The following is a 27962-nucleotide window of genomic DNA, read 5'->3' as shown; positions in this document are numbered from 1 at the left end:
CCCCTGTGTTTCTGTGGGTTTCCTCCCACAGCCCAAAAACATGCATTTCAGGTGAATTGGTGAGTGTGAACTGTCCCTACAGTGTGTGTGTGTGTGTGTCTGTGCTATGTATTATTAGCATTACTGCTAGTAATATCATTTCTAGCAGCATCATGAAGTGAATTAGTCCATATACCTCAACACCTAATGCTTCCAGGATGGACTCAAAACAACTGCACTGGACAAGATGTTACTAATAATGGATGGATTCTGTTGTTTTTGTATTAAGTGCTAGTATTGATTGTAAATTGATTTGGGTTATCATCTATATGTCTTTAATTGTAAAGCTTGAGAGGATGCTTTTAAATGCACAGTATAAACATATGAATGTTCTTACTAGTCAATTATCAATAATAATAGTAATCATTGTTGGAAACCATGGTTACAAATGTAACCGTGGTAAAACTGGCAAATTTAATTTACATTTGGTGGTAAACAACTGGCAAATTTACATTTGTATTTGCATTAAAATAGTAAATCAAATTATACAAAGTGATTCCTAGGGATAGGTTCCCATACAATTTTTAAAAAAAAAAAAAAAAAAAAAAAAAAAAAAACCTTGACAATCACCCACTTAATGTCAATCAAGACAAGTGTCAGAAGTGAATTCATTAGACTGACAACCTTTCTCCAAGAAAACTTGCAATAAAAAGAAATCCTTGCATAATTATAGATAACGATAACAAGGTGGAAAGCCGTTCTGTATTTAGTATATGAACATAACTTAGTTAGGCGTTTCATGAAAGAAAGAGGGGAGGGGAAAAAAAAAAAAAAAAAAAAAAAACCCACAACAACCTACCACCTCCAGTTGTTTCAAAGACTCAGTTCTGAAAAACAAAGATTTATTTTGTTTCCTGCACCACCTGTAATAGTTCGGTTTCCAGCACCGCCCGTCTCTTCTCTCGGCGTTATTTCTGCCTTTGCCGCACCCTATAGCTGCGCCTTTCCGCACCGCCCCCCAACTCTCCCATTGGTCCTTTTAAAAGAAACCGAGCGACGCGATTGGTTGGATTTGAACGGCGTCAAGGCTGCCCGTTTCAAAACCTTTAATGTAGCTGTTCGGTTCAGTGCTGCTGGTTGGACGGTAGGAGAGTTGCCTCAGTGAACAAGTTTGATCCCAAGGTTTGTTGCTTATTTATCTTTTATTTTTGTTTATCGTTTACATGCCAGGGTTATACAATTTAAAAAAAAAAAAAAATCAGACGTATTTCTGAACTTAAGAAGTTAAATACACTCTTAAACTTTAGTAAAGCGGCCGGTTGCGCATTCATTTCCCGGAAGTTCTAGTTGTTCATCTTAGTTTAAAAAGGAGATTTTTCGTTTCGTAAACTAAAAGTCACTTGACTTGTGTGTTCCCATCGTAAATGCGTTCGAAAAGTGGTGTACAGGCGGTTGATGAGTTTGAAATCTGTCAACATGTGGCTCCCTCCCGGCACGTGCACGTTGTCGTGCGAGTCCATTAATTTAAAAAAAATACTTGGAGGTGACATTTCATTTTGTCTATTTTTATTGTAGCGTTTCATAATGGAGCATATATTGTGGTTGTATACAGTACATTGTAGTGTGCATGGATGGACATGTAGTAACCTCAGCCACCCGAGGCTCTGGTTGTTGGTTCGAGTCCCTGTTCATCCTGTGTTACTACCCAGCTGTACACATGATAGTCACTTTCATGATTAAATGTCTGGCTGTGTGTGATCTCTACTCAGACTTACCTGTGGTGAACAGCCTCTTTTTAGGAAGGTAATACCATGCTTTTTGTTTCACCAGAAGACTAACCCAAATGGAGGATTACTTGAAGATAGAAAAAATTGGAGAAGGTGAGTATTTCTGCAAGGTCAGTTGAAAGGCTTTGAGACGACACCTCTTATTTACAATTTGAGGATTCCTGGGGGTTGAGGGGGCGGAGGCATTTTTCTTCTTGGAGTATTTTACACGAGGTACTCGTTGCAGCATTCCAGAAAGTTCTCGGAGATGTGCAGGAATGATTTTTGGGCATTGTCTTCAAAGCGGCAGCTGTACATTTTTTTTCGCCTTGGAGAGCAGGGCTCGGTCTCGCAGGTACAATGTCATCACTTGCTCCGGTGTGTCTTGGCCGCTTTTTCCAGCTTTACCCGAAATTTGGTGTGGCATCTTTGTTGCGCAGTTGAAGAAACATCACTCTTTGCCACCATCACAAAATAGGACTTAAACTGATGGGTGTGATGACTGAAGGACTGAAGAGGCTCACCATCTTACTGATATATGGTCAGGTGTCCTTGACCATGATCAGCCACTGCCACAGCTCACACCGGACATATGCTCTACAGTCAGTCTCCAAATTGTCTGATCGGGCCTTGTGTTTGGTTTCTTCGCTCCATTAAGCTGCCTAAAGTACTCGTGTTTCATTGTGGTAATTTGTAACAACCCACAACTTTTTTCTCTTTTTTTTTTGGAACCCTGCTGTGTGTGTTAGGTAAAAGTCATTGTACTTCTTTTCGTTCTGAAACAACTCTTTTTCAATGTAAAGGTACGTATGGTGTGGTGTATAAAGGCAAGCACAAGTCCACAGGCCAGGTGGTAGCCATGAAAAAGATCCGCCTGGAGAGTGAGGAGGAGGGCGTTCCCAGCACTGCTGTGAGAGAGATCTCACTGCTTAAGGAGCTGCAGCATCCCAACGTTGTGTGGTAAGGTCAGAGTACGTCTGCAGTTTTCTTTGAAGGTCACATTGGAAGCTCTAGGTAGAGAAGTGTGATGGACTCATCTTCCCTAATCTGTCCTCAAGCCTTCTGGATGTTCTGATGCAAGAGTCCAGACTTTACCTCATCTTTGAGTACCTGTCCATGGACTTAAAGAAATATCTGGATTCCATACCATCTGGACAGTATATGGAGCCCATGCTGGTGAAGGTACGGAACTGCTTGCATCCTGTCACTGAGTTGGTCTTTGTTTCTATCTCTTATGTTTTTATTAATTTAGCTGACACTTTTTTCCAAAGCGACTAAGTGTTAAGTTAGTTATTTATACAGTTGGGTAATTTTACTGGAGCAATTTAGGGTAAGTACCTTGCTAAATGGTATTACAGCCCGAGGTGGGAATCAAACCTGTGACCTTTGGGCATTTAGATGCGCAATTACAATTGAAGTACAACTTGGAATTAACAAAGTGCTTTCAGTGAAAGAGAGGATACTGGTCTGATACCAGTTTTTCTGGTACGCAGTCCACATCTTATGTACCCAAAGTGGCTTACAAAGCTAGATGCACTAGTAAGAACGAGTCACTCGTTCTTGTACAAGTGAGCAATTCGGAGGTAGTTCCTTCCACCCCACCAGGACCGAGCCTGACAAGCAACAGACCTCTGATTTTGGGTTTCTCGTCATCGGGACCACCAAGAAGCAGCAAGGGGAGGAGCATAATGCTCTTGCTAGGGGTGTGGATAACAATTCAGTTCCTTAGCTGTTGGGGTGCTGGTGCTTTGATTGTCTTTCAGGCCCTTACCAGGGTCTTTACTGATCCAGAGTTCACCATGTGATCCCACATCAGTCACTTCCTACTTGTTTTAGGCTGAGCCGCAATGCGAGATTTGATTTCCCTTGATGTTTCTAATAATTTCTCTCTCCATAGCTTCTGTACATTAAACATTGTTTTCTTGTAGAGTTACCTGTATCAGATTTTGGAGGGAATCCTCTTCTGCCACTGCCGCAGAGTCCTTCACAGAGATCTGAAGCCACAGAATCTGCTGATAGACAATAAAGGCGTGATCAAGTTGGCTGACTTTGGGTTGGCCAGAGCTTTTGGGGTCCCAGTGCGTGTTTACACTCATGAGGTAAATGGAGAGCGGTTGGGGTAAGGTATCTCCTCCAGCTTTCCTATCCAGGTGTTGCTGTGATGTCTTGTGTCTAATGTGCGATCCATGTCTGGATAGGTGGTGACCCTGTGGTACAGGGCACCTGAAGTGCTGCTTGGAGCTTCCCGCTACTCCACACCGGTGGACATCTGGAGTATCGGGACCATCTTTGCCGAGTTGGCCACAAAGAAGCCTCTGTTTCACGGAGACTCTGAAATTGATCAACTGTTCAGGATTTTCAGGTATGTTGGGCTTCAAAACTTAGGCTTATGGGTGTCCTCCTGACAAATGTGTGATGGTGGTGACTGAGCTTGAGAAAATGTTATTTATTTCAAGGCTCATTGTCTGGAGTCTTTGTAGTTTGTGCATGTGGCTTATCTGGAAGAGAGTGGGGATTCGTTTTGTAATTGCAGGACACTTGGAACTCCTAACAACGATGTGTGGCCAGATGTGGAGTCACTTCCGGATTATAAGAACACATTTCCTAAGTGGAAGTCCTGCAATCTTTCTTCTGTTGTGAAGAATCTGGATGATGACGGAATAAATTTGCTTTCGGTAATTTTTTTTTTTCCTCTTATTCTATTTCAACTTTTGTCTTGTTTGTTCTAATTAACATAGTTTTTTTTTTTCCTCAACAGAAAATGCTGATATATGACCCTCCTAAGAGAATCTCTGCCAGACAGGCCATGAGTCACCCTTACTTTGATGACCTTGACAAAAGCACTCTTCCTGCCAGCACAATCAAGTACTAAATATGAGTGGGGAAAAAATAATTTTCCACTTTTTCAGTTATGGTTTTTCCTTGTTTGTTTGTTATATTCATGTTTTGTTTTTTTTTTTTTTTTGTTATCCACTAAATTAACAACTCAGGTTGGAGGCCTTCTGTAAATAGCCCTGTTTTAGAGCTGTGTTCATATGCTATTTGGGTTCTCTGACATGCAGTTTTGTGTATATTTGTTTGTGAATTGTTTCATTAAAGTGCACTTTTAAACCCAAATTTTAACATTTCCTGTGATGAGATCATTTTCCTCAATTACTCCAAATGGGGGTGCTTCAAGGAGCTTTTCCAGGACTGCAGTTCAGCAGATTGAGCAAAATGTTTTGCAGTTTAGGTTACACTGAAACTTACATTAAAATCCTGCCTGATTGTTTTGGGGATCTGATCTCAGATCAGCGCACAAACTGCTGGTCCGTTCCCTTCCAAAGTCAGCCATGAAATGTTCTTTGTATCTCTGCAAATGCCAAAAATAAAGTGCTTTCTCGTACTGGCTTTACCGCTGCCAGGGAACTGTTATAGTTTGGGTCGTTCATATTCCACATATTTTCTTTTTTGACTGTCTAATATATGGCAGTACTGTTTCTGAACATACCATTAGATGTATTCGTGAATTTGAATAAACATTTTAAACGGGTTTTTATTTTTGGTATTTGCATCTGTAGCCATGTATGCTGCAATGGAAGCGTTTAGTGGTTTAAGAGTCTTAAAGGGGTTGACATGTATGTTGAACGCTGGGTTCTGTTGAAGAGGAAGTTGCCATGGTTGCCACATTCCCTCTTCTGACATGTCACCCAGAAAGCCTTCAGCACTGATGGGTAAAAAAAAAAAGCTAAATTTGGAATACAGAACTGTATAAAAAAATCCGTCGGGGACTTTTTATAAGAGAAACTGGTTTACCTGCCTTTCACTCCAGTTTTAATGGTGATTATACTGTCTGAAGAGTAACTCTTCTGTTGGCATTTCTGCTTTTGGCAACAAGCAACAGAAATGCATTTGCAATCTTGTGGATACGGTGTATGATCTATGATAGGAGCTTCTGTGATGTGATGTGCGTTTAGGGAGAGGGACCATCCAAAGTGTCTCTTTAGAGTTTGGCCACTTGGTGTCTCTGTGAGAACATTTGCTGTGGATTAGTGAGTCAGTCCCTTCCATGTGGAGAAAGGCAACATTGCATTCAGACCAAAAATGACTAGCTGAATCAGATTCATTTATTTTAATTATTCTTAATTTTTCTGGATAAGTTCTCAATATGGGCTGAATGTGAAATGTCTGCAGATCAGTGAAATCACCAGGAAAAGAAGCACTTGTGTCATGCTCTCTGAAAGATGAGTCATGTTTCGCGAAGCCATTTCCTTAAGGTTAAGTTAAGGTCGCTTCAAAAATACAATATTCAAGCCATGTGCTCCTGCAGGTGTTGACTCAATTCAGAAGGCTTGCGGCGCAAATCTGCATTGACAGATCGGTGTAAATGTTGGTCCATTAAGCCGTCATTTCCTCCCCATCCTTAATCGCAAAGATTAATTTTGTTTAGAGCTTTGATTGACTGTCGCTTAAGTGGCATTTTTCACAAGTCCCCTCGTCCTCGTGTTTAATGCGCGAGTCTGAATTCCAAGGAAAAGGACCCCCATTAGCTAAGCATGATCTATTACTTTTATTTTCAATGCAGAGTTTCTGTATTCCTGAAACAGATGTGCAACTTGACAAGCAATAGATCTGTCTCGCCATTGTTTGCTAGTCGCTGCTCAACGGCCCTGACCTCAGCGAGGTAAAAGTGTGTGTGAGATGCTGTAATTACAGACTCCATCGATGACTTCTCCAGTGCGCCCGGTGGTTTGGCCCTGTGGACTGGCCTGCCAAGTGAGGGTATTAACAGAATCCTCCTGTCATAAAAATGGACACATGACACACCACACACACACACACACCATGCATTTCTCCCTAGCAAGTCAAGTTATATAATGAGATTTTGTTCCGATAAGGTTTCAGCCTGACGTACCAGACACGAGGGAGCCGAGCGTTACCTCGTTGGAACCAGACAGCACAGATGTTTGTCCGTATAACACCAACCGTCCAGACGGTGATAATGGTAATGAACTGTTACAGGCAATTAACAAATCCCGAATATGTTCATCTATAATGATCAAATCAAACCTTGGCAAGTTTATTTTTGTTGGCTACTCTCATCCTTATTGGCTCCTGCTCTTACTGGCCGGGTTTTTCACGTCTCCTTTTTCTTTCAGTGTGTTGTGTTGTAGACGTTACACACTGATATCATTTATACATGCAATACATGAGAAACCTGAATCCAGAGGGGTTTCATCGGAAAGACGCAGCACAGCTCTTACCTTTCATACCTGGGAAGTGAATTCCGTGCAACATCCAACAGCTCCTTCAGCACGGAAGCTGGTTTATGCTTTTCAAACACGATGTTGAAGGAGTCCGCTGCGTTAATTAGGGTCAGGTCACATTTACGGAGCACATGGCACCTGCTTGTTTCGCTGATTTATCTTCATTCACTCACCCCCATTCATTAACCACTGGTCCTGGTCAGGGTCACGGGTTCACAGCCTATCCCAGAACCGCTGGGGCACAAGACTCTGCGAGGTTAACGCTGGACAGGACACCAGTCTATTGCAGTGATTTACGTTCATTACAGCAAAAATTTGGAGCAAGAGTGTCATGCTAGTCCCCTTCACATTATGTCTGTTTTTTAAAACTATACCTTTGCCTTCACTGATCCAGGAGGCAAAAGGAGACTGTGAAGTCATTTAGTTCCAGGTCCCCACACACACACACACACACAAAGTATTGTGCAAAAGTTTTAGGCACTTGAGTGAAAAGCTGTAAAGTTAAAATGCTTTCAGAAATAATGCTAATTAATAAACTTCCTACGAAGCTTAGTAACCATCCATCATCAACAACCGCATGGTGCAGCGGGCTTGGCCAGGTCCCGCTCTCTGGCGGGTCCTGGGTTCGAGTCCTGCTTGGGGTGCCTTGCGATGGACTGGCGTCCCGTCCTGGATTTGTCCCCTTCCCCTCCAGCCATACGCCCTTCGTTGCCAGGTTAGGCCGCATCCCAACTTAGGATAAGTGGTTTCAGCCTCTGCGTGTGTGTACACTTTGACGTACAAAACCCTTACTGCAATATTGTAACTTTTTGCAGAAGGAATGCTTGGAAATCTAAAATATGCTCTTTCCCATTGACACTAATGCAGAAGACATTAAATAACCATCTAAAACATTTTTCTGAAACATCTAAGTGCCTAAGACTTTTGCAAAGTACTGTTTTTTCATATATATATAAAAACCACCTGCCTAATATTGTGTAGGTCCACTTTGTGCTGCCAAAACAGCTCTGACCTGTCGAGGCATGGACTCCACAAGACCTCTGAAGGTGTCCTGTGGTATCTGGCACCAAGACATTAGCAGCAGATTCTTTAAGTCCTGCGAGTTGTGAGGTAGGATCTCCATGGATCAGACTTGTTTTTCAAGCACATCCCACAGTTGCTCGATCGGATTGAGATCTGGGGAATTTGGAGGCCAAGTCAACACCTTGAACTGTCATGTTCCTCAAACCATTCCTGAACAATTTTTGCAGTGTGGCAGGGCCACTGTCATCAGGGAATACCGTTGCCATGAAGGGGTGTACGTGGTATGCAACAATCTTTAGGTAGGTGGTACGTGTCAAAGTAACGTCCACATGAATGTCAGGACCCAAGGTTTCCCAGCAGAACATTGGCCAGAGCATCACACTGCCTCCGCCGGCTTGCCTCCTTCCCATAGTGCATCCTGCTGACATTTCTTCCCCAGGAAAACGACGCACACGCCCCTGGCCGTCCACATGATCTACAAGAAAACATGATTCATCACACCAAGCAACCTTCTTCCATTGCTCCACGGTCCAGTTCTGATGCTCACGTGCCCATTGTAGGGGCTTTCGGCGGTGAACAGGGGTCAGCATGGGCACTCTGACTGGTCTGCAACTACGCAGTCCCATACACTACATATTCTGATACCTTTCTATCACGGCCAGCATTAAGGTTCTCAGCAATTTCTGCTACAGTAGCTCTTCCGTGGGATTGGAGCAGACAGGCTAGTCTTCGCTCCCCCAATGCATCAGTGAGCCTTGGGCTCTGATGACACTGTCGCTGGTTCACTGGTTGTCCTTCCTTGGACCACTATTGGTCGGTACTAACCACTGCATACTGGAAACACCCCACAAGACCTGCCGTTTTGGAGATGCTCTGACCCAGTCGTCTAGCTATCAGCATTTGGCCCTTGTCCAAATCGCTCAGATCGTTACACTTGCCCATTTTTCCTGCTTCCAACACACCCAATTCAAGAACTTTTCACTTGCTGCCTTATATATCCCACCCCTTGACAGGTGCCATTGTAACAAGATAATCAATATTATTCACTTCACCTCTCAGTGGTTTTAATGTTTTGGCTGATCGGTGTATATTTATATAGTTCCAGCTTTACAGGTCACAGATTCACCTGTTTGAAGAAACCTGGGCAACATTCTTCTCTTGCTTCTAATTGTAAAGGTGATGAAGGCCAATAGGCTTTAGAAGGCATTAAGTTAAATGGAGCTCAAGCACAGACCTCTAACATGCACTCCTGAAGGTTGTTTGCATTTTATAGTGCTTTTATTACTTTCTTGCAAGCACCCCTCCTTGCCTTTGGCAGCTGGCCACTGTAGGAGGCACTGGCAGCATTCCATCTTCTTTTTAAGCCCACTGTTCTTACCTCTTACCTCTAGTCCACATACTGCTCTGGCTTTTTACCTATCAAAACACACCCCTGCAAAACCTGTTTCAAAGTCCTTGTGCATTTCTTCAAATATTAGGATGGTTAAGTTTATTATATTTATTGCTTGGGTTCTTCAAATGGGTTTTTATCCTCCAGTATTAGTATTTTTCACTATAACAGATTTATCTTTGAAAGCCTGAAATAGTGCATAACGACATAGCACATTTGAGTTACTTTCTCAAATTTTTTGCATTATCACTCAATCCATGGCATAAAACACCCAAATGCCTGCAGAGAATTCCTGAAAGCCTTCATCTATTATGCCTATACACTTTATCTCAGTGATTGATGGCTGTGTTGAAGGTAAGAGTTTTGGCTTCAAAAATAGCACAGAGACATTTCTGCAGAAGCAAAATAGCAAAGGAAAATATATCTTGTGTAACAGTAATATAAAAAATAAACTCATTTTGCAGGTGAAACATAACTAACAGATGGGTGCTATAAATATACATATTGAGCATATTTCTCTTACTAAGGTTTTAGAAGTATAGAAAGAGTAAAAGATACAATAATAGTATTTACACACACACACACACACACAAAAACTGAAACCACTTGTCCCGAGCAGGGTCGCGGCGAACTGGAGCCTAACCCGGCAGCACGGGGCGCAAGGCTGGAGGGGGAGGGGAACACACCCAGGATGGGACGCCAGTCCGTCACAAGGAACCCCAAGTGGGACTCGAACGCCAGACCCACCTTGCCAAGCCTGCTGCACCACCACACCCCCCAATAATAGTATTTAATACTGTATTAAAATCCATAACCTCTAGTCTGTTGCTCTGGTATTGACCTAAAAGTGCGTAAGAGAGAACCATAATTATATTAAGTCATTGTATTATATTAAAAATACGCAGAGTAGAAAAAACTGCATTCAGACCCTGGGCAGCTGGAAAAAGCACACTACGCTTAAGTAAAATCAATTATTTATTCAATATTGTTCCCTTTTAAAAATAAAGAAACAATTTAAGGATCAGCATGATTGAAGGCCTTGGAACGGAAGAACCAAATGAGCCAGCCACTTGGTTTTTAGCAGCTGATGACAAACGCTTTGCACATTCACTGACAATGACAATCAGATGGTATCTAGTAAATAGTGAGACACACTCCACTGACTGCTTTGGTTAACTAAACTAACAAAAAACTACCTGATAAACTGGAACTGTGTCTTTTTTGTTTCTCAAGTTTCAAGATGTACTGCTCAGTTCAGATGAAAAAGATCAATCTTTTCTTACTTAAGACACTGTCAAAAAAAAAATCTAAAACACATGGAGCTTCTATATGTACTATACATGGAATCAGGAACAACCTTCCTCAAAGATTTCAAACCTTCACCTTAAAGCGTACAGAATAGCAGGAATAGTTCACAATATCAACACACACTATATTCTTAACAGACTATTGGAGGATTTAGTACCACCTTATGTGAGAAATGTTTTCTTTTACCATAAACAACTTGTGAAACAAGTAACAGCTAGTGCAATGATAGCAGGAATAATACACACAAAATGCAAGATAGCTTGTACTGTTGAGATTAGGTCCATGTCAAGTAAACCCTGAACTAATTTATAGTACTAAGCCCTTCTAATTATAAGATACAGCGTCATATTTTAATTGTAAGATATAGTTCTTATGATTTTTCTTTAAAGACAGATGCAAATGCTGTGTGACACCAGCATATTTTAGACGTTGTACAAAAATATTTTCACATCTGCAGTTAAAAGTGTGAAATTTTGCAGCTCCAGGTAAAATGTGCCAGGGGCTGACAATTTGTGTTTTGTTGACACAGCAGAGCTGTGTTTCCATACAGGCAACTAGTTATTGCATTCACATTTTGGATTCAATCCAAGCCTGGAATAGGCGCAGCGCTTGCTAACTTTGACAATCGAATATTCGAATATAATGAAGATACACACAAAAATCCAAGGACTCGCATGATGGACTCTCATGGTCTTCAAAAGGTGCCTTCTGAAAACGAGTTCTTTTCAAATGCAAGGTTATTCTCATAATGATTGCTACTGTGTCAGTTATGAACTTATATCACTTCACTATATGAATCAACAATTACAGATACGCAGCACAGCGACTGATGCAGCTAAAAGTATTACTTGGTATATCCTGTTTACCAATCACAATTTGCATTTTCACACTGAAATATAAACTTCCAACAACAAAAAAATGTAACATAACAATCCACAAAATCTCCATCCACTGTGTGTGTAAAGCAGTATTTGGGGAGGGGGGCATCATCCGTACAGTCTGATGACTCCTATTCGCTGGGCACACCATTTGTGCTTCAAACGGGATAAGGGTTATTATCGACCAACATTATACATAAAATAACACCAGTGCTTCAACAGATACATCCTCTGAAGGTTAAGACAAGAGAATATTGAAGCGGATTCGATCGCACACCAGTGCCACAGTCACAGAGGGGCCCAAATACTCCTGCCAATCACATCACCCAATAATGGGGCCCGATTAATTGGGCCAATTACACAGCCCAGTCAGAGGGTTGAATTGCACAGCGTAGTCAGGCCACCGCAGCTGAGGTGCTCCAGAAACACCACCTGCGCCTGGAATGATGCTTATTGAGGAGCACGTCCTCCTTCTCTCGCTCCTTCTTCACGCGCTGGTAGTGGTCCTCCTCCTTCAGGTACCACACCGGGGGCCACCTGTGCTTCTCAAAATACTCCTGGTTTTCTGTTCAAACGGTGCAACAAACTAAGTGTTACTCATTCTGCCATGGACCAAATTTAAAAGGCTAAATAAAGATACACGGCAGAAATCTGGACATCACCTGAAGGATCCCTGCTTACTGTGTTCAGGGTAACCTGTTTGAAATAATGTGCCTGATACACTTATAAAGTTGATATAGGCAAACTTTGGTTTAGTTTGTACTTATTTCTACTACTGAAAAGAGCAATCAGTCAGTTCCCCTAAACTGCTAAATTATGCAAATTGTGTTACTGCAAAAAATGAAATGAACCACACTGCATCTTGATTAGCAACTATTTATCATCTGTGGTTCACATACTTATTTCAGGTACTTTTTTCCATACGTTTGTATCGCTTAAAAATTCAAGAGCTCAAAGCCACTTTTGTTTATGATATATGTCAACTTTAAACATCTACCTGCAGCATAGTTTTGAATATCGTTTCATATTGTAGCAGTATAACTACCTAACATTCTATGAAAGGACTAGGAATGCTTACCTGGTAATTTGGACTTGATTTCTTTGCGGTAATTGGCACAAATGCTGTTGTAATGAGTACAGATATGATGTAAGCACCAAGCAGCTAACTGATTAGCATTATGGAACTGTAAAGTGAAACAAACAACAGAAAAAGTTCAGTGAGCAACAGTCATATGGAATTCATCAAATTTTCTGTATTATAAGTTGCGTAAAAGTTAATGGACAAAGTTACAGTATGAACCATTAATCTCATGTAAGTGACTAACATTTCAGCCTCCCACTCACCTGAGCAATTTCAAGATAGGTGAGGACCTCTCCATCTATATCCTGTCCATCTTTCGAGGCTTTCAGCAGCTCGTTGACAGCATATTGTTCTGTGGAAAAAGTATTTTCTTTTCTTTTTTTATATAAACATTACATTTACATTTATTCATTCAGCAGACGCTTTTCTCCAAAGCGATGTACATCTTAACAAAATGTTAAAAATTAATACTCAAGAGGTATGGCAACTCAAAAACAACAAAATAAGCAACTTATGAAGAACTCTAAATGCTGAATAACATAAGCAAGGGCATAGCTAGGAATTCTGGCTCAACTGAAAGAATGTTGTTCAGCCCCCCAGTAAAATAAATTCACTACTGGAATTGTTGTGGGCCACTAGAATCGTCACGACCTTACTGATAGGCCTAAATATAAGAATCACTTTCTAATTTATAGTACATCTGCCAGTGTTTTCATGTAATTGACATGAGACACTTCAGAATAGTACTAAGATCAACCATCTTTTCCCAGCGGTCATGGAAAGCCTCCCTTGCGTGACACTGCTGTCTAGCTCGCCTGTGAAAAGGCATTTTCACGAGCGGCACCCAGCAGAGAGGCCACACGCTGAGTGCTAACGTAGCACCTACCTGTCAGAGCTACCAGTCGAGGAAGGCACAGTCTGTTGGCCAGCGCAATCAGCTCCATCGGGTCCAGGTCTGCCATCGGAGAAAGCTGATTGGTATAGAGGTACTCCAGCACAGCCTGCATGCACACCCTGCTGGTGTTGGGGAAGGAGACCTGGCATGCACAGTGAGGAGAGGGGTGGGGTATCATCCAAGGCAGGAGATGAGTGTTTTGAGGACAATTTGTCCCTCCTGTTGGGAGGACGACACAGCCAGCAGGCACTGTACTCTCAAGCTTCTCGCATTAGAATTTCTCAAACAGTTGCAGAAAACAAGGGGATTTCGTAGAAATTCATTTGTAGATTTTGCGCTGAAATGAAGCTACGCCCTTTCACAGACCTGCTCCCTTTGTGCTTTGTCATGTTTTCAAATGCGGCGAGGTTTGCCATCAAGCAGTGTGAGAATGTTGTTGATCTTGTATGATTATTACTCTCATACACCATATATAAATGACATTGCTAGATCACAGTGGATGTTTCTAACCTGAGTGTGATTTTTTTTTTTTTTTTTTTTTTAAACAAAGGTTTGCACATACGATGACACATCCACATAAGTATGGCTTGTGGGCGTTTTCTGTTCTCAGAGTGAGAGAAGAGTTCCAGGATAAATATAAATGTGAGATTTCACTCAGTGTTCTGTGAAGTTCTCCAACACTTCATACCAGAGAAAACTAAGGATGAAAAATACTATGTACTTTTGACAAAGGCTGCCACAAATAGCCGCTGTAAACAAATTACCAACAAAAGTGATTACGTTATTTGCAAATATGAGAAATGTAGTTAGTTCCCCATATTACTGTAACAGGGCAGGAACTGAGGAATGATTAAGGTCCAGAGTTGCAGGTCTAAGTCAATAATAGGACACTGCTGTTTCAGATTGAGCTAATTACCATTCCAGAGTTACATCGGTAAAACATCCAGTTGATTTAATGATTAACATGCAGTACAATAAATCCCCTGAGTAGTGGCATTTCTTTGAGCAGTTTAATAATCTATACCTAACCTTTCTATTTTCTGCGTGAATGCAAGTGTACGTGAACAGACTCTGTGCACATGCCCAGGTGTTTAAACAAGTCAAATGCTGGACGTCACTGTATATTAAAATTAAGCAAAATAATTTTAGAATATATGACAGACTGACACAACACATTGACAGATTCCTGTAGTACCAGCTAAGAAGATCTCTACTACATTAAAAACAAAACATCATCCAGTATTTATTTCTTGCCTTTTTTGGGTATATTTTATTGACGTATAAAGGAACAACTATGCAGTTAATTAAACTGTTTCCAAGGGCAAATGCTGTGAGCACCCAGCCTTGGGATGAAGCTGATGCAGAGCCACATGGTGGTCCGTATTGCCGTTCCTGCATTACAGTACATTTTAAGAGAATACTTCTATTGTGATATAAATGTGCCCTAATGAATATTGTTTCTGTGCATGAAATATTAACTGGGGAACAGAGCCCCTTTAAGATGTCTCCAGGCAGGTCTCGTCTATGCGTTACACTTGTGATACATACGACATCAAGGACATTTCAAGGACTCCTCACAACACCAGCTTCTCCCTCATCTGCCTGGATACGCTGTCACATTTGTCTGCCTGGTGGTTCTTTGCAGCTCATTCTGTCTACAACTGGCTGAGACAGGCTTCCCTGAATGGGCCAGTTCACATCTGTCACTGTTACCGCTGGGCAGGTGTCACCCAGGAAGGCATACATCAGAGCATTTCACTTACATCTGCTTCAACAAGTTTGTTATCTTTTCATTATGACCCTAAGAATATATGCAATTATCTCTAAGTTAATACATTCTGTGGCTGCAGCAGGAAACAGACCAGAAAGCAGGTGATATGTTTACAACATAACAGTGATATCATTTTCTCTGTTGGCCAGTGTTATTTCAGGAGTACCGACATATGTCAAACTGTTCAAAAATAAATCAATTTTCCCACTGTAAATTACACTCCACTGGTGTTTTGACATTTGAAGCTATAATGAAGACAGACATTTCATTTTTAAGCATTGACAAAGATCTTTAAGTATGCTTTTAAAGGGTACATAATTAGATTATGTTAAATTGCTGAGTTGAACCTTGTGTAGGCATGAGCTGTGGTGATCTAGTACCATCTGCTTTCCGACTGGCAGGCTTTCAATATCGATGCTTGGAAGGGTAATAAAAAAATGCATAAAAAATCTGCTTTGGTCTGTAGCAGAAATGTCATTGTTGCATTTAAAACATACCTCATTGTTGGAGCTCTCCATGAATGAACCTCCGAATAAAGCAGCCATCCAGTCGCAACTGGATATCAGCAAAGGCTTGTGAGCATGGATGGTTCCGTCGTCCAAACTGAATTTGACATCTGCCAGTTGGAGAACTGCATCAACAGCTTTCCTCCAAACAGAATGGATTGCACCAATTTTTGGCAAAAAAATCTCTACTCTAGCCCACGACTCTTGATTGACCTTTTATTAAACAAAAAGTAATCGACAACAATGCACAACCTGCAAGGTTTTTCTTTGAACAAGTTTGATTTTAGTAACTGAAAGTCTAACATGCATCAAAAATTGACCTTTCAAAAATGCCCAATAGGTCCAAACAATAATGCTTTTGGTTTGTATTACAGTACAGGAACAAAATTCAGTGTTCTTTTGGGATAAATTATCTCAAAATGTTGTATTACTGTTTCCTTGTACACTTACAAATATGTTCTACAAAAGAAAAGAAAAAAAAATGCAAGCACAAGCAGAATATCTTACCTGTGAAAGTATCCTTAGCTAAGCATTCTTTGATCCTATTTGCTTTTCTGACATGGAACGCTTTCGTAATTTCCTGATTCATGAAACCTTCCTTATTCATGATATTCTCCACCATCATTCTTAGGTCAAAGACCTCAAGAATCTCTGCTATTTGAGCGATTTTCATGAGGTCCTTCTCATGTTCATCCAGTTCCCCTGTATAGAGGAACCGAAGGACCGCGCTGAATGGGCCAAGCTGGATGGAATAGTCCATCTTGACCACCGTCATGGGGGCTGGGGTGTTGGTCACGGGGTTGAGGACTGTCTCTCTGTGGATGCTGTAGAAAGCCTTGCTCCAGGAGGCCAGGGACAGCTTGGTCCTCCTGTGCTTCCCACTAAAACTCATCATCTTCAGGGTGCCATCGCTCTTGGATGCCCTGAGGGAGCAGGGGGAGAGAGTGGGTGTGGCAGCGGTGTCCTCCTCTGTATCAAGGCTGAGGGTTCTCATCAGTTGGTCTCGTCCGTGCCGTTCAGTCACAACCAAACACTCAGATTCATCAGAGAGGTCCATCTGAAAGAGGTCATAGAACTTGGAGGATGAGGTAGACAGGTAGATCCTGTGAGCAAATATGCGGATGTGGTCCTGCACAATAAACATCACATCAGCACAGAAAGGACTGTCCAGTAGGTGTTGTGGGCCATTCTGGCTGGTGGAAGGACATTCTGGGATCCTTATCAGTGGTGGCGGGGCCTTGGGGGGTAGGAAAGGAGCCTGCAGAAGGGGCCTCTGCACTTTCCGCAGGTGTGATTTCCAGAACTGCAAGTGCCTCCGTGAGATCAAAGCAGCTCGAATGGCGTTGTCAAAGATATCCTTAATGCCAAACTGGTCAAAGACACTTGTCTCATAGTAGGGAATACCAAGCTCTTTGGCCACTTCCCGGCCTCTCTCCGGTGGTAATATATCACATGGTTTGATGGGCCTGCTCAGGAATTTAGGCAAAATTAGTTTGTCTTCTATAATATACAGCATAACACACACAACATTCATATTTAAAAAGCTCTAAATTCTCTTAACATTCACAGTTTTACAATGCTACTATTAACATTTCAAGGTTGTGTTTTACACTGAAAGTCAAGGAGAACAAAACATTAAATTTCATCTTATTACAATAAAAGTAGTAGCCCAACAGACAATGGTCCAGTTATCTAGTCCAATCATATTATCAAAGCTCTAGGTTACACAGAAGTCACTATTGCAGCTGATGGTTATTTAAACAGATAGAAACCTAGATGTGACTGGGCATGACCCGTACCTGGCCAATGGGCGCCGTGCACGATTGACAGCCTCCAGATCTGCATATCTTAGATCCAGCTGACACCCTACTAGAATCACAGGGGTCCGTGGACAAAAGTGCTTGATTTCTAGATACCACATAGTCTTCACATGATGGAGCGAGTTGGGGTTGGCAATAGAGAAGCACAAGACCACCACATCAGACCTGAGGGGGAAATTGAGGGGAAAGCATCAAAAGTCATCACCTTGCCCTCTTCCTTCAAGCCCAAAAGAGACGCAGTGCAAATAACGACAACGACGGCATGCTACAATATCCAGCACGTGTCAAACATCACAGGCACCAAGCGGAATCTGCTAAAGCACCACAGTCCCATAGACTCCAACGGTCATGCAGAAGACTTCCCCACGTGTTCAATGTCAGCTCGAGGAAATGCCACATTGATCTCCGAAGAGTTGTGAAAACATTGCCTCTTTCATGGCTGGACAGCCTTGGCAAAGGAGTCTCTGCTGGCAATGCTTTTTGAGACTGCCACGCTGAGGGTTGTCACGGAAAACAACAAAAACGAGACCATGCAGACACGGTTACACCGCTGGCACAGACCGCCGGGAGAGAGGTTAGTACGCCGTCTATCCTGAGAAGAGCAAGGCTCATCACATTAAGGAAACAGAAGCATGTGGGTTCACTTGCTTATCTTTTGAGCAAAAGGAATCGTGCACCACTGGCTGACTCGGCAAGCAAAGGGTTCAGCTACTATGGCACACAATACTCAGTTTTATTTGCAAACCAGATCAAAAATGCATATAGCGTCATGAGGAGCTACATGACTACCAGACTTACAGTTTCTCTCATTGCCAAGTCCTGTATATAGAGCATCCTATAAACAAAAACAGGTACAGCACAATACTACATTTTGCCTTGACTTTTAGAATTAAGCAACACACGAAGGATGAAGAATTAAGAACAGGCCACAGGTTTTACAAGACAAACTCGGGTATGTTTATGCGAGATGTTTAGGTGTGGTTTGACAAAGGGCTAGTGTTGGTATGGCTCTAGTGTTACGAAATACCCTCGAACGTACAGCAGAAACTGCTGAGCTAATCACACTGATAAATACTTCAACATGATGCAACAAACTCAAACAGCTGCCAGGCAAGGCCCCTTGTAGGAAACTTAAGTCTTTTCCCCAGACAAAGAGGTGTCAGTGATGACTAAATGCACTCGGCAGTTTGAAGACCATTGTCAGAGTGGAAGCAACCACCCTTTCTGGGGGGGGGGGGAAGAGTGTTTACACAATCCATCAGAAGAAACGCCTGAGACATGAATTTGCAGCCACTCCCTGAGAAAATGAGTAGCAAAAAGAAATTTGCCGCAGGAGTTCCAAGTCAGGTACAGTATCCACACACGCAGGCTTATGAATGGATTTCTGGAACCAGTATATTTGCACTAAAAGTCAGAGCACCCATCTTTTTTAAGGTGTTCGCTTTTATCAAAAGCCCAAAAGGAATAGGGCAGCCTGGGTCCTTTTCATTGACTCTCCATTTGTTTTTGTTTGCTTTTTCTTGAATGAAGTCACTCGTTAAAATTTACCTGATGCACCTCTGCAGCATTCCTCAACTAAAGTGTTTGCTGTTACAACTGTAACTAAAGGTGAAAGAGGGAGAAAGACTGCCTTTTATGTACTGTATTTTGTACATCTACGCAGGAAGTGTCCGCAAGATAACACACAAATTGTTGGGTTTCTAGGGCTAGCAGCAGGGCACAGAGGCAGATGGACTGACCGTACACTTAACAGACATTCACTGGGAGGCATTTTATTCCCCTCTGATTCACTGACACATATCTCAGTGCCTGCAGGTTGGGCATCCATTCAGGTGATATTAATATCTGCACTTTTCAGGCGAGCTTCCAGCCGCACTCTAGACCTGGATCAGTAATGCCGAAAAATTGTATATGGGGCATGCAATAATGGGCGAGGGGTGTGTGAAATACCAGGAGTTTTATTTTTTTTAATGAGAAATAAAAAGAAAAGCTTCCCCAACATGACAATGTAATTGTAGCAACAGAATGACTTTTGAAGGGCAAAACGAAATACCTTCCTGCCTCAAGTTTGTGGTACAGCCATGTAAAATGGGTTTATCCTGTGTATACTGACCACCACACTATATCCAGGAAGAAAGAGTGTGGGCTGATAGCGTAGTGGTTTGAGCTGCTGGCTCTGGATCTAAAGGTTGCTGGTGTGGATCTCACCTACAGCTGTAGTGCCCTTGAGTACTTACCCTAAATTGTTCCTGTAAAAGTTACCCAACTATATACATTTATTCACTTAGCAAACACACACACACACACACACACACTTTCCGAACCGCTTGTCCCATACGGGGTCGCGAAGCCTAACCCGGCAACTGAGGGCGTAAGGCCGGAGGGAGAGGGGACACACCCAGGACAGGACGTCAGTCCGTCGCAAGGCACCCCAAGCGGGACTCGAACCCCAGACCCACCAGAGAGCAGGACCCGGTCCAACCCACTGCGCCACTGCACCCCCTCACTTAACAAACACTTTTCTCCAAAGCAACTTACAATGGATACAACTTACAGTGGATACACTATGGGTGAACCTGAACAGCATGTCTTTGGACTGTGGGAGGAAACCGGAGCACCCGGAGGAAACCCACGCAAACACGGGGAGAACATGCAAACTCCACACAGACTAAGCAGGGATCGAAACCACGTTCTCTTGCACCACTCAGGCGCTGTGAGACAGCACCCGCTATATAAATGAGTAAATAACTGTAGGTACCTTAACACTGTAAGTTGCTTTAGAGAAAAGTATCAGATAAATAGAGACCTTTGATCATGTAAGTTTAAGACTGCAATTCTGCTTGCCACTATCGCCTCCTCTCATTGCTTCAGAATATGAAATTATTCCCACGTCATACTTTCGTCAATTACATGCAGTTTATCAAGCAACTGATGTAATCAAACATTTTCTGATTTACACTATATCCTAATTGTCTCATCAGCTGACACCAAGGAAGCTACAGTTCAGAAACAAAAGTTTAGATACATAGATGGTGACAGTGCTGGCTGGAATTCCACACTGCTGTGGTTTCTTTTCTAAATTACTAAGCAAATGTGTACTATGTCACATAGTTTTAACGATTTGCACATTAACAATTACATTTAAGTGCAAAATAGTCGTGGTTAATTAAATATGCTCACTGTAAAGAGCAGGCAAGCAGTTGGAACCACTGTTCTCAATGATTATGTAGTATTTGAAACATACATTTATAAATGGCACACAGTGATAAACACCATAGCAGTTACATAGTTCCTGAATCTCTTTTGCATCCATCTGATACACTGTATCTAACAAGTTTGAACTATTCCTATGTAAAGCCAATTTTATGATATTATGCTGACACATCTCTGAAAAATGCAGACATTTGGTTTCCATTGAAAAACAATTAAGAGGGGAAATTTTTGCATAAATAAGTCTGTGGCTATTAATTTCTTAACCTTCACTCATTTACTCTAATTTTTCCCATGACCTTGAAAGTTGTTCTGTTCGGTATCAGTCATCCCTGTTAGTGGCTAAAAGGAACAATGTGGATGGCGACTTTATGTGGTTGAGAGTAAGATTACGTCTTTTGTGTGGGCATCCCTAAAAGCACATCCCCAACTTACCTTCCATATGCAAAGCGCCTGTCTTTGTGGTGGTCTCCAAACGTGTCCCATAGCCGTAGGGACACACTAACATCATCCACAACATCACGGGAGCGTTCCAGCACCTGTACTTCCATTTAGACACAAAATGAAATTCAAAGTAAAACAACATAAAGTTACCAATAAGTTAATAAGTTGAAAAAGTAGATTACATTATTGAAACTCAGCTCCATCTTCTTATCACAAGCCATGTATAGTATGTTCTGCAGACAATGACAAACAGTAAACACATTTGATCTAACAGGTTAACATGTTAGTGCATGTGTCTTCTAGTTCAATGCATTTCACAGAATTTCAGTACACTTCCATCTTCTCTCATACTGCTGGAGATCAGAAAGTTACTTAATTTTCTAATTTTTGTGGTACTACCAGCCCGCACCTCTTGGCAAACCCGGTACTGGTCAATGGCCCAAACAGTGGGAACATGGGTGGCCAGGAGCTGGTACTGGGTCAACGTGGTGTTGCATGCCCTTGCACAGATGAGTCGTGTTTTCCCTACAGCATTGTCTCCCACGACTACACACTTGATGGTCTCTACGTTTGGCCTCTCGTAGTCCATAACAAGGTTCAACGGCTTCTTCCCTTCAAGACAAAAGGAACAGTAAAGACAAAACAATACATTCTACATTATCAGGATGAAAATGCAAGATTTGCTTCCTCGAAGACAAAAACCATAAATAATACACACACACATTTTCAGAACCACTTGTCCCATACGGGGTCACAGGGAACCGGAGCCTACCCGGTAACACAGGGCGGAAGGCCGGAGGGGGAGGGGACACACCCAGGACGGGACACCAGTCCGTCACAAGGCACCCCAAGCAGGATTCGAACCCCAGACCCACCGGAGAGCAGGACCGTGGTCCAACCCACTGCGCCGCCACACCCCCCCCATAAATAATACGATAAATACAATATATAGTACTCTTCCCAATCACCTGCAAAACCAGTAACAAAGCAGTCAGAGCTAATTTGTGTTTTGCATGTATTAGAGTTAGGGATTATGTTACACCTTTACCACCAATATAGATAAAAGTGTTACAAAGCAGGTTTTGCTCACAGCATGAGAATTCATTCTCCACTTAATTTTCTTTAATCCTTCTTTCGTCACCACCCCCTCCAGTTAAGATTTGTCCAAGCGCTGAATATCAAACATCAGCAACACAAATAACAAAAATCCCTGCTCTATTAAAGGTTTTACTCACAGCTGATAAGTTATGTATAAACTCTCTACTTGTCAAGCATCACAAATGCATTATACAACACCTATTTCAAGACCGATTTAAATCTTTAATTCAGTTTGGAAAGTATATTGTATTTATTGCTATTCTTATATGTCAAAACAGTAGACTATTCACATATTTTACAGAACATAAAATCTTGGTTTAAAAGCATTAGCAAGAATTGCTATTACAAAAAAAAAAAAAAACTAATTTGTTCCTATTGTCAAGGGAATCATGCAAAAGGAAAGTGAGTGTTTGGGGTTTCTCTGTCTGGTAGCCTACAGTGGCATCTTTACTAATGAGTCATTAACTTCCAGGCCACATTCCGGTGTGTGTTAGAATCCATGAGACCGGTAAAAACACCCCACACCATAAACTGTAGCCCGATACCTGTGCCAAGTGTTCAGTACTAAGAGCACGATTAATGATCCAGAGCAAGAGGCTCGGGTGCGAGTGTCAGCCGAGTTGCGCAACGTAAACACGCGCCGAACTGCAGTGCAGCGCGCTGCCACGCGCCCCGCGTCCTCCTCGCGCAGCCCGCCTTTTTGCCTGAAAGATTCAGGCGCATCCTTCACTCGTACTACTCGCTAAAACACACATTTTATCGTTATCACAACGTATTGTAACACACTGGCGTTTAAACTGCATTCGCCTACTACTAGTAATCCTTGTAGAATAAGACGTGAAGCCACTAAAAATATGCCGTTTTAACTGGTGACACGTGAAGCTCGATTTCTGACGTGTCATTAGTATTTTCACGCACCGCATGTCGTATTACCTTAACGTCAATTAATTGTGTGTATAAAAAAAAAAAAAACTGAGCAACAACACGAACGACCGTTTTCAACTTACGATATTTCAAAATTAATAAGCACATCATGTAAACAAACTAAAATTCTTGCTCTGTCTGTTCCCTTCTTCTTCTAGCCAACTTGAAATTTCGACTCAGAACACCAACAACACCGCCGCAAGGAAATACATGATTTACAGTTTCATATTTATTAAACCAAAACATTGTGCTTTAGAACCATAATACCAACAAAAACCCGCGAATAACCTCACTCACACACACACCTCATCAAGAGAAAGACACCACCCAGCTCCAGTCCAGGTGTCCACAACACAGCCAGGTGTCGGGCATGAAAAAAAAACAGAAGAAGCACCTACCGTTGTGTGTTTTTTTTTTTTTTTTAATTTTTTTAATTTTTTTTGAAAAACCCCCAAGAATTGATCAGAGAGCAAAAGAATAGTGTACTAGTAGTAGCTACCGGACTGCAGAGCGAGCCTGGCGTTAGCTGGGGAAACGCTGCAGGAGGACCATGTCGTGTTCTGTGTTTATCTCTCCGTGGGGGGAAAAAAAAAAAAAAGTTTAGTTTTTTTATTATTATTTGTGTTGTTTATTTTCGTTCGGCGTTACGATGGATGCGATGCGCGCCTGGCTCTCTCCTTCCCGCTATTTTCCCCTCTGTCCTAAACGCGCATAGAGGAAACCGTTCGCGAGCGCACGGCGCGCGCGGCTGCGGCTTCCATTGTGACGTCAGCAGCCCTCCCTCCTCCAAACCCCCGTTCTATTTATAGCGCAAGCATAAAATTTCATTGAGGAAAAAAACAAGGGCGACTCGCGAAGCTGTCTGGCCCTCCGACGCGCGCGCACGCTCGCCACCTGACTTTGCCCAGGCGTGCGGGTGCGCGCATGCAAACGTATTGAGATGCTTGCTTATATATATTTTCGAAACGTCTCTCTTGGACAAGATAAAAGACACAAAAGGTTTCTACCGCCCCCCCCCCGCGCCTAAAAAGAGATGAGCGTTACGGCCAGTCGCAGAAAACAGCATCAGCTCAAAATAAAAAAAGAAATGTTTGTATCAGCCGGGTGGAAAACGTGTGAACGTTTGTTAGATTAGAAATTATCTTAATTTCTATCTCAGCCTTCTGCCACCTCAGAGCCGTCCGGACACCAGAGACCAGTGATCACTGGGAGGATTGGGACACAGGAACAAGCAGCGTGTTTCGTTCCAAATCCTCAAGTTTATTGTGTGTTCACATAGATTATATACTATTTATTTGCAGAACAAAGAAATAAGTTTTCATTGGTTTAAAAGGTGAGTCAGGGTTTAGGGACATAACCACAAAAGGTAATGTTAAACAACAGAGCACTGTGATTGGTTATACATATAGAGAGAGGATATATTATATGATACTTCAGTCGCATCCGTTGGCCCTTTTACCTTAAACAAAAAGAGAGAAGTTAAAACAAGAACTCCAACGTGCACTCACATTCTTGACAGGTCTGACACAAACCAGAAGAACAGGGAGGACAGAGAGGTCAGAGAGGTCAAGGTAGAGAAGAGACAGAGAGCTAGTTATTTCTCACAATGTTAATACCACATTTACACTAGCAGTCCCATAATAACTTATGTACGTATAAATATGGATAAAGACAACAAAAATATTAGCAAAGAATGTTATGAGATGCATAGGGGGTGTGGTGGCGCAGTCCTGCTCTCCGGTGGGTCTGGGGTTCGAGTCCTGCTTGGGGTTCCTTGTGGCAGACTGGCGTCCCATCCTGGGTGTGTCCCCTTCCCCCTCCGGCCTTACGCCCTGTGTTACCAGGTAGGCTCCGGTTCCCTGTGACCCCGTATGGGACAAGTGGTTCTGAAAATGTGTGTGTGTTATGGGATGCAAAGTGGACCTACTGTTAACAGACTTCCAGGGAGATTATATGTCTTAAAACTGGCCTTGTGACACAAAGTAAACATAATATTTTGAAATATTAACTGAATTTGGCTTTCAAATGAGCTTGGGTTTAACCCTAACCGTAACTCTAAGTTAATGCAGAGTAAAGCCCTGGTAAGGACCCATTCATGGCATCCTTCCACAGCTTAATGCAGAAAATTTAGTGGAAATGGCATTGCTGCAGATGGCTGAACTCTGTATTGTAATTAAATTGAGTGCATTACACTGATGAAAGCAGCAATAAAATTTGCTGTGTAAATTGTGTATTAATAGGTGTAATACAACAATATAAAACAGCTTTAATGTTGAAACCAATTCAAGTCAAGGACAGGGCCCTGGTGTTTAAACCATGCATGGTTTCATGCAACATCTGCAGCTGCTGTCTTGGTCTAAGAGACTCCCATCTGCTGAAGGTTAGATTAAACAAAAGAAACATTCCATCACAAAAACAGGGGTGCCACGGTGGTGCAGTGAGTAGTGCTGCTACTACCCAGGTTCTGGGCTGTGGGTTTAACTGTGGCTGTGAACCCTCCTCTGTCTGTGTGGAATCTGTGTGCTTGGTACATGTCTTCGGAGGTTTCTTTAGGGTGCTGCTGTCTCCTCCCACAGTGCAAAGACATGTGCTTCAGGTGAAACGGTGGTTCTAAATTGCCTTCTTTGTGTGTGTGTGTGTGTGTGTGTGTGTGTGTGTGTGCGCGCTTGTGTGTGTGGATTGATTGCCTTGCAGTGGACTGGAGACCCATCCAAGTTGTGTCCTGTCTCACACCCAATGCTTCTCGAACTGCCTCTGTACAACTGTGACCCTGCAATAGGCAATTGTTTGCTGATACTGGATGGATGGATTGATCACAAAGGTATTCAAAAACGAAACGGTTAAGAATCAAATCTTTTCCACCTCATATTAAAATATCTAAAATATTTTCATGGGACAAGCAGATGAGCACTAACCTGGTTTACTGAAGCTGTGATCCAATGAGCATGAATGTGTTCACTGCAGGCACTCTCTGTACTCGTATGTCACGAAAATCATTTATGTGACTTCACCACTCAGACATCCCTCCCATCTGAAAGCTAAAGTATGTTTAGCGCTGTAGGTTTCTGTAGGCCACTGGACGACTCCAATGCAGCCTAGTCCATTAAAGACATTAGAAGATTAAAAAGGGCTCCAGCGTCTGAACCCTGGTTATCTTGATTGACTGCAGGATCAAGTTTTCAAAAATGGAACCCGTCACCTTTGACGGAATCACTTGCAGTCATGTTTTCAGGACACCTGATTTCACATTCCAAAGTGGCCTAATTAAACAGGCTAATAAAGTTCATTCTGTTTTAATAATGTACATTCTAAATTACAATACATTTGCATTTCTTATTGCACTTGTGCCCAGCAGGCATATCTTCTCACTAATAAATCAAAGTGTAATTGCTTTCTAGCATCTAATTTTGTCATACACCTAGGTTCAGTGTCAACCCAAGTATCAGTGCAGCATACATTACAGCAGCGAGATCAATGTCATCGATCGATATAGAAAAAAACGAGATTCAAACAAATGCGATGTTCATGAACGTAATTGTTGAACGAGATGCTCAGTGTGCAGGTTTACTGATAACGTTTTAATTTAATTCCTATGCATGAGGGTATGAAAAGTAAGAGTGTGACTTAAATTGCAAATACGTAGATGTGCTTCTATCCACCTTAATCCGCCTTCATTCACACACTTCTAGAAGCCTGTGCAGCACTTATCATACTGTATATAATGGTGTTTGTTACATTTGCCCATGTAATGCTCCAAGAGAACCTCTGGTGGTCCACAGACATGCAGAGCACGTGCTCCAGGCCCCTTTAAGGCTCGCTGGATACGGGCGCAGAAGACTCATTTGCAACTCCCCTGAGTGGCACGCAAACCGAAATAGCTTCCATTCACGGTGACTCTGCGCCAGCCACGGGAGCGTTCGCCAATGCAGACGTGCATAACTTTGTCTACGTCCCATATTCATATCACAGCACCTGTTCGAACCCTTGAAGCGGCTGAAGGGGCCTTGAAGCGGCACATGGGAGCTGTCTGGCTTTTTCTGCTGCAGGCTCATTCATAATTCCACCAGAAATGTGCACGGCAGCTGAGAAGTGGGAGACGGCGGCACTGAGCGACAGCCGGGCTCCTTTGATCTCGCCTCTGCGTCCTTCCTTCCGAGGTGGAATTATTCTCAGTGTGTGCAATGAGACTTAGATGGCTTAGGCATCCAGCTCTGCGTGGATCATCGCTGCTGTCGCGGCCTTTTGAAAAGGAGGCGGAGTCTCCTGCAAAGCGACTAAGGACGCTGTGCCCTGGGGCCACTTGACATTGTCCACCACAGAGATCAGTCTCTCCTAATATAATGAAATTTTGCAGCTGCACAACGTTGCCATCCCTCATGCACGTTTTCATAAATTCCCTTCTCCATTAAACACATTGTAAGTTTGCACTGGATTAAGACATCAAGTGAATGAAGAAATAATGAATGTTATTTATTCATTTAGCTGACACTTTTCTCCAAAGTGACTTATAATGTCCAGTTCGTATACTAAACTACATGGAATAATGAACTCATTTAGACGACAGGTTCATTTTTATTTGCCAGATTCGGGGTAAATACCTTTTTCAAGAGCACAACAGCTGGG

The 27962-nt window shown here is 42.3% G+C and overlaps 2 protein-coding genes across 4 annotated transcripts; one reads left to right on the top strand and one right to left on the bottom strand.

Annotated features, from left to right (window-relative positions):
• The first annotated feature begins 33 nt into the window (after positions 1-33).
• cdk1 (cyclin dependent kinase 1) lies at positions 34-4862 on the top strand. 2 transcript variants are annotated; one of them, XM_018761000.2, is made up of 8 exons: positions 34-59; positions 1810-1859; positions 2549-2705; positions 2804-2927; positions 3674-3844; positions 3944-4107; positions 4279-4420; positions 4504-4862. In XM_018761000.2, exons 2-8 carry the CDS (start codon positions 1823-1825, stop codon positions 4615-4617), a joined length of 909 nt encoding a protein of 302 aa, XP_018616516.1. In that variant the 5' UTR covers positions 34-59; positions 1810-1822; the 3' UTR covers positions 4618-4862. The 2 variants fall into 2 exon arrangements, with proteins under 2 accessions (XP_018616516.1, XP_018616514.1); XM_018760998.2 differs by lacking the exon at positions 34-59 and adding an exon at positions 1097-1161.
• Positions 4863-11641: 6779 nt separating this feature from the next.
• Positions 11642-24125, bottom strand: rhobtb1 (Rho related BTB domain containing 1). Of its 2 annotated transcripts, XM_018760808.2 has the most exons (10): positions 23738-24125; positions 21727-21929; positions 21309-21412; positions 17643-17828; positions 16351-17309; positions 15835-15953; positions 13558-13708; positions 12935-13023; positions 12669-12774; positions 11642-12155 (listed from the first exon to the last, which is right to left on the bottom strand). In XM_018760808.2, exons 2-10 carry the CDS (start codon positions 21904-21906, stop codon positions 11986-11988), a joined length of 2064 nt encoding a protein of 687 aa, XP_018616324.1. In that variant the 5' UTR covers positions 21907-21929; positions 23738-24125; the 3' UTR covers positions 11642-11985. The 2 variants fall into 2 exon arrangements, with proteins under 2 accessions (XP_018616324.1, XP_018616323.1); XM_018760807.1 differs by lacking the exon at positions 23738-24125 and having other exon boundaries at positions 21727-21996.
• Positions 24126-27962: the final 3837 nt, after the last annotated feature.

Source organism: Scleropages formosus, chromosome 24, assembly GCF_900964775.1.
Source record: "Scleropages formosus chromosome 24, fSclFor1.1, whole genome shotgun sequence".
Taxonomy (NCBI): Eukaryota; Metazoa; Chordata; class Actinopteri; order Osteoglossiformes; family Osteoglossidae; genus Scleropages; species Scleropages formosus.
The sequence above is the reverse complement of the archived record's forward strand: the minus strand, read 5'-3'. Positions and strand labels throughout refer to the sequence as shown.

Coding starts and splice junctions, on each gene's coding strand:
- cdk1 (XM_018761000.2), top strand. CDS start 1,823: ATGGAGGATTACTTGAAGATAGAAAAAATTGGAGAAG. Junction 1,860..2,548: donor GATAGAAAAAATTGGAGAAG/GTGAGTATTTCT, acceptor TTCAATGTAAAG/GTACGTATGGTGTGGTGTAT. Junction 3,845..3,943: donor TGCGTGTTTACACTCATGAG/GTAAATGGAGAG, acceptor ATGTCTGGATAG/GTGGTGACCCTGTGGTACAG.
- rhobtb1 (XM_018760808.2), bottom strand. CDS start 21,906: ATGGACTACGAGAGGCCAAACGTAGAGACCATCAAGTGTGTAGTCGTG. Junction 17,829..21,308: donor AGGCGCTTTGCATATGGAAG/GTAAGTTGGGGA, acceptor TTTCCCCCTCAG/GTCTGATGTGGTGGTCTTGT. Junction 12,156..12,668: donor AATCAAGTCCAAATTACCAG/GTAAGCATTCCT, acceptor CCGTTTGAACAG/AAAACCAGGAGTATTTTGAG.